Below are 10,275 nucleotides of genomic sequence, written 5' to 3'. Positions count from 1 at the left end.
AATAATATAATCACTAAGCATCCGGTAAAAATATAAGATCACATCTCTGGTTTCAGCGACCGTTGGAAGACATACGTGTTCAGCACAGATAGTACGTGGAATATGACCGTTAAAAAAGGCGGGGCATATATGCTTTTTTCTTTTTAAACATGAGCGGTTTGTCTTCATTTTTATCGTTTCTATGGTTTTTCGTTTTGTTTACGGTGTTATTTAATACGGAGTCTGTTTTTCCGCTATCGACCACACAACGTGAAATTTGTTTTGCTTGACAAATTAATATTTTATACTTTTGAATTTTTTGTCCCTTTAATAAAAGTTTATAACATAACAATAATTTTAGATCGTTACGGTTTTGTCTTTTTTTTTAATTTTTATAATTAAAATTATCTACAGTATGTCCTCGGATTGTCTTTAAAAGAGGAAACACTTTTTTATAAACATTTTTAGAAAAATTAATCCTTTTTAAAAATTTTTGCTCGTTCTAACATGGTTCCTCTTTATACTTTTCCACATTTCCAGACAGTTTTAGACCAAAAATATATTTTTTTCTTTTTTGATTTATATTTATACAGGGTGATCCGAATTGTACTCTGGAAACTTCGGCAGCATCTTCTGCAGATAAAAATAAGAAAAAATGTTCGTATAAACGTATGTCCTAAAATGCTTAGTTTCGGAGATAGGGTGCCTAGAAGTTTCATTTTTATTTCGATATTTTTCCAAATTATTTCTGAAGTAGCGTCAATATTTGGATATTTGAATGGGTGTCTGGCTGTTGTTTGGCATGAGAAATTTGATTTCTGTGCTCTATTTGTAGGGGTCACCACTTAATGTGTTTAACTGTTTTGAAGGGTTATAACTTTTCGTCCGTACCTGTATAAAATTACTGACTACCGCTTTGATTACTGAGTAAAAAAATACATTTACGACGTTTTTTTTTATGTAAAAAAGGTCTCTTGGTAAAAATCTCTACGAGTTAATCGTATCAATACCTACCTGTCATCATTGACATAAATTAAACATGTTGACCAAATAGTTATTATGGACTGAAATCATAAATTTAAAGTGTTTTTGCGCCAAAAGTTCGACAGAAACTGTTTTATCGTCATGTTTTTGCAGAAAAACTTAAAAATTAATTAATTTTTAAAAAAATTAAAATTTCCCCAATTTATTATTTCAGTCAATTAACTATCTATTCAACGTATTTATTTTTTGTCAGTGATGACATGTATTGATTATTTCCATTCTAAATATCTTGAGAAGGGTGGCTTGTAGCGATTTTACAGAGATACATTTTTTACGTAAAAAAATCACGGAAATGTATATTTTGAAAGTTTTATAACTACAGGTACGGACAAAAAGATATTACTCTTCAAACCAGTTAAAAAATATGTAGGTGGCGTCCTCTACAAGTAGGAGTCATATTGACATCAAAATCAAATTTCTCATGTCAAAAACCACCCAGACACTAAATGTCATCCAAATATTGACGTTACTTCTTCATAAATTATTTATTGGAATAAAATTGAAAGTTCTTCACCCTGTATCTCCGCAACTAAGCATTTTAGGACATACATTTATACGAACTTTTTTACTTATTTTTATCTGCAGAATATGCTGCCGAAGTTTCCGGGACACAGTTCGGACCACCCTGTATAAGTAGTTAGGTAGGTATAACAATTTTGATAATAGATGATGATTGATTTGATTTCATACTAATTTTTTATAATTACAAATAAACTATAGCTTCCGTAAAAGTTTGACATTTAGAAAAAATAAATAAAAATATTTTTTGGGTCAATTATGACAAATAAAAATAATGTAAATTTTCATTAATATAAGTGTGGGTTTAGATGCAACCGTTATGCGTCGTCCGTCGTTGATTTTATGCAATTTTAATGGTTTATTAAAACATAACAGCTTACACCTAAATGATTGGCGTGACGGAATGACGGATGACGTATTACGGATCCATAGAAACTCACCTTTAGTATACCAATTTTCATCCACCTACGTAATAAAAATAATCTAGGAATAGATAATGTCATTGTATTTTAACTGTTACAAATCCTATTCCCTTTTCATAGAAGTTATTTGTACTGCCGCGCCGCTGAAAATAAAATCAAGCGTTGAAGTTTATTATGTTATATTTGTAATAATTGCAAATATTAAGTAATTTTCAAAAAGTTTTTAAATTGTTTCATAGATAAGTGAATATAAATAGGATGTTTTAAATATAAATCGGCAATTATGTGATGCATCCACGTTGATCTGTCGAGGGTATCGAACTCTGATGATCGCGGTGACGTCATTGAAAGGCGAGGAAATGGCAACAATGGTCGCTGGACCGAAGAGAATAGCTGTGGATTCCTTGCTCGCAGACCATAAAATATGAATCTCTTTTTTCATCTAACGGTCGCTGGACAAATAAGCGCGATCTTTGCCATGTTTCACTCGGTTCTAGCTAAAAAAAGAATGGTTAATTTTCACGGTCACGGATCGATGTCATCGCCTTACTCTATTCTCTATTTGCTCTCTTTTTATACAACATTCCTAGTTTTAATTGATCTTAGAAACTATACAGTATGCACAAAAAAGTTTACATCAAATGGAGTTTTTGTAATATTTTTTTTTTGTAATTATAATATCTTAACATTATTTCACCATTGACATATTGGGTTGTGCTTAGTACTTCAGATTTAATTCTTAATATTCCAGAAAAGTAACACAGTCTAAAAACAACAAATTAGTCAAGTTTAACATTTTTTCTTGAAAATATTAAAAAAGTAATTTTATCCAATTTTAAAAAATAGTGTATTGAGAAAGTGTTTGGTTCCATATTTTTATATTTTCTTCAATTTTTCGAATATAATATTTTTGTCTTGCATGAAGGGAATTATGACATAAGATCAAAAAGTCAAAAAGCATCTATTTTTAAATCAGTTTGTTTCCATTATTACTAAGTAATAATTTTGATTTAACGAATGTAACAAAATGTGTGTAACCATTGTTCAATATTAATTTTGTCTCACCCTGTATAACTTTTTAAGTTTTAATTTGATCTAAAGCGCATTGGTTTTTGAACTACATATTAGGCTATATTAACCCGATAAATTTCAAATTAAGTAGCTATTATTGAAATTAAAAATTTATTAATTTTTAGAAAATGTTAAATATGTCAAAAATCTTACTTTTTAGTCAATGTGTCCCTATTGAAGCATACCTTCATTTTTTTTCTAGAATTCGGAAATCAATATTCAAGGTGTCCCAGAAATAAGTGCAAGTATTTTAAGGGGTGGTAGATCTCGATAAAAGAAACCTATTTTCTCTTTATCGTTTCTCAAATAAGTCCAAAATAACGGAGTTATTTTACTTTGAAAATTTCCAGAAAAAATGATTTTTGCTAAAATTTTAAGAACCACTGGATCTTTTCTGGATTTCCTTTCTTGTAAATTTAATCTAATACCTATGTTGCCATATTATCAAGAAATTATGTTTTTTAACTAAAAACTACAAAAAAATTCCAAAAAATTTCGAATTTTCAATTTTTTTTTTCGCGAAAGAAACATAGACGTGTTCTCGGGTTGAACTATACCTACTACCAGTTAAAATACTTGCACTTATATCTGGGCCACCCTGTATAATATATGATGTTCTATTACAAAAAACATAACTTTGATGTGTACCTTTTTTGGTGACACCCTGTAGAACTGTAGAATTTACATATTATGTTTACTCACAAAATTTCATTTCAAGTATGAGAGGCGCCACCCTGTATACAAGAAAAAAAAAAGATTGTATAAAACTGTATCTTTTGATTCTTTTGAAGTTTATTCTTGCAGAATTTTTTAAAAAACTTACATTTTGCCTTCAATTAAATAAAAAGTAAATTCGCAGTAACTAGTCTTTATATTATTTTGAAAAAAGTATTAATATAAAATTGGTGTTGTATAAATTGGCAATAATTTAGGAATGTGATTAAACTATCTAGAGCTTATCACCATCATAAGCTTATTTGTTTAGCTAGAAAGATCATCATAACATAATTCAGAGTAAACTAAATAAAATTAGCACTTGCATTTCTAGATAATTTTACAAGATGACATCATGCCAGCTACATAATATTTATTATCCTTTTAAGTATATTCATACCTCTCAATGTCAACTGGCGGTTTTATCTGTGACAAAACACAACTAAACCTTTATCGAGAAATTATGTCATTTATATTTTTAAAATAATAACACCTCAGGTTAACATTTCAAGAAGATAATAAACGTATTTTAGAAAGTTTATACTAATAGCAATAAATAATTATCATTCCTTGATTGTTATCTGTATATATCAATTCGTTAACTAATATTAACTAGATAAATAATGGTTGTTTTTTTTCATTTTATATCATTGAATGGAGATTATAGTGGGCATGTAACAAATGTTTACTACCATTTATGTGTTTAAGTGGGATGTCCTTAATTGTGACGTCATCGGTACACCAGTTGTTTCTATATATAGAAGTGAGCACTGTGAGCAGTATACGTTTGCAAAATAAAAACAAGAATGTCGTACCAAGTGTTACGGTATTACAAAACCTTCACCTGATACTTGTAAAGGTATTGCGAAAATTGCTTGTTTTTCATTCAAAAGATTTAAGATATGCATGTCTCTCAAAGAGACAAGTAAACAGAGGGTTTCTAAATTACTTGATACTGTCAGATTTAACAGGAGTTTAATAATACTTTGTAATAATCGGTCTACCAAAATATTGATGAGCATTTTAACTACAAATATTATTTGTATTGTAAGACTCTTCTATGTTAACTTATTTTTCTGCGAGTTAAAAATATTCTAGAAAAAATGAGCATTAGAATCATAAAATTCGTGTTTTCGTTATAGATTATCTGGATTATCAAATTAAATAAGATAAATCGAAAGTTTAAAATGTTTATTGTAGTTTCTATCGTGAACTCTATACAAATATAAACGCATCATCGATTCTCCCAAGCCACCGCCCTGTCTACATTCTGGCCTGGCGACGGAATAGTAGGGCGTGGCACCGGGCTAATAAACTTGCCTTGATCACGAAACAGTTTTATAAATAGATAATCCTTATTTTTTTCCTCTAAAGGGCGTTTTATCTTCTAATTTTCGTGCCGTTTATCTAATGTTACCTAACCAGGATATTTTTGGTCATGAAAGGGTTCTGATGTTGTTGGATCAATGTTCGTTAACTAACACAGAAATGAGTTTTAGTGTTTATTTCTGTTATTGATTTTTGTAATACAATCTAAAATTATCTTTCTATTTTGTCATTTTTAATTAAAATACTGATTGTTATTTAGGTAAATAAGTCGGATATTGGAAATTGGAATTATTCGGAAATAACATTCGCTTTGCAGACGTTTTCTTGTCAAGCTAAATCTGGGACGTGTTCTGAATTTGAAAGTAGCCGGTAATATAAATTTACATGAAAAATATGATGAATTCAGATATAACCTGACGCACGAGCTAGAGGTATTATCGATTGTCGTTCTTTTCAGTTCTATTAAGTAAGCGGTTGTAATGTTAATTACGCTTGAAATACAGTTCTTTTTTAATATTCAAGTTTCTTTGAAAGATTATTTTTGAATACAAAATTAAATTTCCACAATATTCTCGTAAATTATATTAAATTTCTTATTTTTTTTTCAGTTCTGGGAAATCATCTCCGACGAACACGGCATTGACCCCACCGGAGCCTACCATGGAGACTCCGACCTCCAATTGGAGAGGATCAACGTATATTACAATGAAGCCTCCGGCGGTAAATACGTCCCCCGTGCCATCCTGGTCGACTTGGAACCTGGTACCATGGATTCCGTAAGATCAGGACCCTTCGGACAGATCTTCAGACCAGACAACTTTGTCTTCGGACAATCTGGAGCTGGAAACAACTGGGCAAAGGGACATTACACGGAAGGAGCTGAGCTGGTCGACTCCGTCTTGGACGTAGTCAGGAAAGAAGCAGAATCTTGCGATTGTCTGCAAGGTTTCCAGCTCACACACTCGCTGGGAGGCGGTACCGGCTCCGGTATGGGTACATTGTTGATCTCGAAAATTAGGGAAGAATACCCAGACAGAATCATGAACACATACTCAGTAGTCCCCTCGCCCAAAGTATCAGACACCGTCGTAGAACCTTACAACGCTACCCTATCCGTACATCAACTTGTAGAAAACACCGACGAAACTTACTGTATCGATAACGAAGCTCTCTATGATATCTGCTTCAGGACATTGAAACTCACCACACCTACCTACGGCGACTTGAACCATCTTGTGTCTCTCACAATGTCTGGAGTAACCACCTGTTTGAGGTTCCCTGGTCAATTGAACGCTGATTTAAGAAAACTGGCAGTAAACATGGTTCCCTTCCCCCGTCTCCACTTCTTCATGCCCGGATTCGCACCCTTGACCTCCAGAGGTAGCCAGCAATACAGAGCTCTAACTGTACCTGAACTGACACAACAAATGTTCGACGCCAAGAACATGATGGCCGCCTGCGATCCCAGACACGGAAGGTATCTCACAGTAGCCGCAGTGTTCAGAGGTAGGATGTCGATGAAGGAGGTCGACGAACAAATGCTCAACATCCAGAACAAGAACAGCAGCTACTTCGTCGAATGGATCCCCAACAACGTTAAGACCGCCGTTTGTGACATCCCACCCAGAGGTCTTAAAATGTCGGCTACCTTCATCGGTAACTCCACCGCCATCCAAGAATTGTTCAAACGTATCTCCGAGCAGTTCACGGCTATGTTCAGGCGTAAGGCTTTCTTGCATTGGTACACCGGCGAGGGTATGGACGAGATGGAATTCACCGAAGCCGAATCCAACATGAACGACTTAGTATCTGAATACCAACAGTACCAAGAAGCCACGGCTGACGAGGATGCCGAATTTGACGAAGACCAAGAAGCCGAAGTCGATGAAAACTAAGTTATTATGAATGATCTGAACCAGAGTTTTTTTTATAAATAGATGTTATTTTTCCAAAGTCGGTTGGACTGGTTAGGGGCTCTTAATTTCGGCACTATCTTTGTCGTCTTAATTAAAAGTCTCAGCAGTTCCAATTGACTATAATAATTTTGCGTGTTTATTTTGTAAAAAGTTTTACATTCCTATTTTTGTAAATTATCGAATGCAAGTTTTTCAAGACTGACTTTCCGTTGCATTGAATTTGAAGGAATTTTTTTATATCTGTCCCTCTTTTGTTTATGTTTGTGCGTATTTTGCTTTACAGAAATAGGCATTAAACTTTTTGTTTGGCTTAAAAAGTTTACATTAAAATTTTTATAATTTAGCGGCAGCACTTAACATAAAACCCAGTTTTTTTCCCTTTTTCAAAATTAATTTGTTCCATTAAATTTTTGTATACAAAAATGTGTTTTATTTCAACAACCAGAATTAGTTTCATAAATACCATTTAGCAGTTTTGTTTTATCTCTTGCTAATAATTGAAATAAATTTTATTGATTTGCTCCCTATATTTGCATAATATTAGAATGTATGAAGAAGTAGAAATATTAAAGGTGACATCCTTTTAGTGCTTTTCAAAAAATATAATAATATAGCAGATATTTCATTCTGTTTAATTTTGAATATATGCATTTTATTTTTGAACTGGAAGATAGGAAAGCTTCAAAAAAAAGTTCTTCAAAATTAATTTCATTAAATATATATAATTTTATAGATTTAAAACAAATAATACAACCTTAATTTCAAAACTTTTCTGATATAAACCAACTTTTATTTATTAAAGTTTTAATTCCATTTTGTATTCTCTTTTTCCTAAACTTCTTGTGGTAAAAATCTTAAAATTGGTTTAATTTTTTTGAGTAAGACTTTTTTCTGTAAATTAAAACAATATATAAAGACTTTACACGCTATCTATGAATTATACAGGGCGACTCTCAAATAAGTGCAAATATTTTCAGGGCTGGTAGATATATCGATAAAAGACACGTTTTCTTTTTACCGTTTTTCAAATAAGTACAAAATAACCGAGTTATTTGATTTTGAAAATTAAAAAAAAAAATAATTTTTGCTCATATTTTGAGAACCAGTGGATTTTTTCTGTTTTCTTTTTTGTAAATTAGTATTGCCTATGTGGCCATAATATCAAGTTATTATTTTTTTTAACTAAAAATCAAAAACATTTCCAGAAAAAAATCTAAAAAAAATTCACGAAAAAGATACTCCAAGACGTGTTTCTGGGGTCGAAATATACCACTCGGGTTGGTATGCCGGTCGCTATAAATTGTATGATCTAGTACCAGGCATTAATTACCTATATAATTCTAAAACTAAATATCAGCAGAAAGTATATGATCAAAAAAAAAACAGCGTCCAGTTGGCTTGGAAATGAACGTCGATGACATTCCCCATATAATTTCACCTGTAAAATGACAGCGATCTTTATTTCATAGCCATCGCTGACGCCGCTTATTTTAACGCTTTTTTTTTCGATCATACGGTATAAAACGAATGAAAACAAACTACGTCAGAGATAGCTTTGAAATGAAGATCGCAGTCATTATTTATATGGTGAATGTCATCCTAATTTCCAATCTAACTGGATGACAGTTGTTTTTCAATAATTTACCGTTATACTATAAAAAATAACAAAATTATATATTTAGGTCTGTGAAAATACAAACCAAGGAAATAACTTTATGATTTATTATTATTTTATTAATATTTCAGAACTATATATTATCCAGGTCACAAATTATATATAGGTATATAGTTCGTGATAGAAATAATGGTATAAATTCTTATAATGTCTAGAAGACGACATCGTTTCCTTTTTCGCCAGGAATTTTCTTCCTTTTTTTATATCTCCGATCAATATGTCTGCTGTGCTAGTATGGTTCGCTACGGTGACTCATTCCCCTATTAGTCATTCTTAGTTCCCCCCAACACATCCAATGAATATTTAATTTTATTTCCAAATAGGGTTTCAGTCTCAACGATTACAACAGCGCGTGCAAAAAAATTAAAATGAAAAAAATTATCCATGTAAAAAAAATCTCGTATTTTTTGAGAAAGTTGAAAAAAAAAGAAATTTATTTGATAGATAAAGATCAATTAATTAACAGATGGTATTAGACAGGGTGGTCCGAATTATAAAAGGGAAAATTCGGAAACGTATTCTGCAGATAAAAATAAGTACAATAAGAAAAGTACATATAAATTTAAGTTTTAAATGCTTCATATTTCGGAGATACATACGGGGTGTAGAAGTTTTATTTTATTTTTATTTCGTTTTTTCCCAATATCAGTATGAGTACGTTTGTGGGAGGCGCCATCACAGTAGAACGATCGTATGTTTGATGCTGGACATAACACTTAAAATCGTATTTAAACTTTTAATACAAATTTCTTTAAATACATATTTAGAAAGCCATAATTTAATCAACTAAAATCGAATTTTATTGAAAAATTCACCCAAATCTATATATTATGGTATACGCAATATATGCGTTTCTTGTTAAAGATATTTAATATGTGGGAAATTTATAGAGCAAATTATGGATTAAATAAATGACTGTGTGCCCCATATAAAAGTTTTAGCCCATATTTTAACGAATAATTTAAAAGAAGTTTTGAAACATTTGGGTGTTAATTTAACTCTATTCTTCGTGAAAATATATATGTTTCAGCGAAATTTATTATAGTTTGCGTCTTTCTTTCGTAATTATCAAAAAGTCCCACCGAGCACCAGTCCCGATTATTTGTTGGAGGGTATGACTTCTCTATTTTATGCTAAACTTATGAATATAAAGTTTTATTGCAGATTGCAGCCGCTTGCAGCAAAGATGGCAATGGAAAATTTTGTTCAAAATTTAATTTTTTGTGATACACTATACAATAATTAAGACTTTGAAAATTATTGTTATTGAATACAGGCTGGTATTAAAGAACTGGACAAATCGCAAGGTCATAATTCATATAGAATAAAAATATGATAAAAAGTTCATTAAGTTTTGGAATAAGTATGAAATTATGCATTTTAATTTGTAATAGTCAATTTAATACGGAAATTCAAATAAAATATATATTCTGGAAAAATCCTGCACTATTCAGAAAGTTATCTGTAATAAAGTTATGACTATTTTTAACAAATTTGAAGATTTTAGAACATTTATTCAAAAAATGTCTTAAGTTAGAAATTTTGCATAATTGCTGAATGTCCAGCAAATTGCATTGGGTCGATCCACTGTGCGCCACCTACATAT

The 10,275-nt window shown here is 31.3% G+C and overlaps 1 protein-coding gene across 1 annotated transcript in view; it reads left to right on the top strand.

Moving 5' to 3' along the window:
* The window catches only part of LOC115890477 (tubulin beta-1 chain), a 9,913-nt gene extending 2,502 nt beyond the window's left edge, over positions 1-7,411 (top strand). The window contains exon 2 of the mRNA XM_030910719.1: positions 5,687-7,411. Coding sequence (XP_030766579.1) covers positions 5,687-6,973 — 1,287 coding nt within the window. The 3' untranslated portion in view covers positions 6,974-7,411. The remainder of the gene's footprint in view (positions 1-5,686) is intronic.
* Positions 7,412-10,275: the final 2,864 nt, after the last annotated feature.

Source organism: Sitophilus oryzae, unplaced genomic scaffold (assembly GCF_002938485.1).
Source record: "Sitophilus oryzae breed Bouriz unplaced genomic scaffold, Soryzae_2.0 scaffold_1178_pilon_pilon, whole genome shotgun sequence".
Classification (NCBI taxonomy): Eukaryota; Metazoa; Arthropoda; class Insecta; order Coleoptera; family Curculionidae; genus Sitophilus; species Sitophilus oryzae.
Note: the sequence above shows the minus strand (reverse complement) of the source record. Positions and strands in the feature narration are given on the sequence as shown.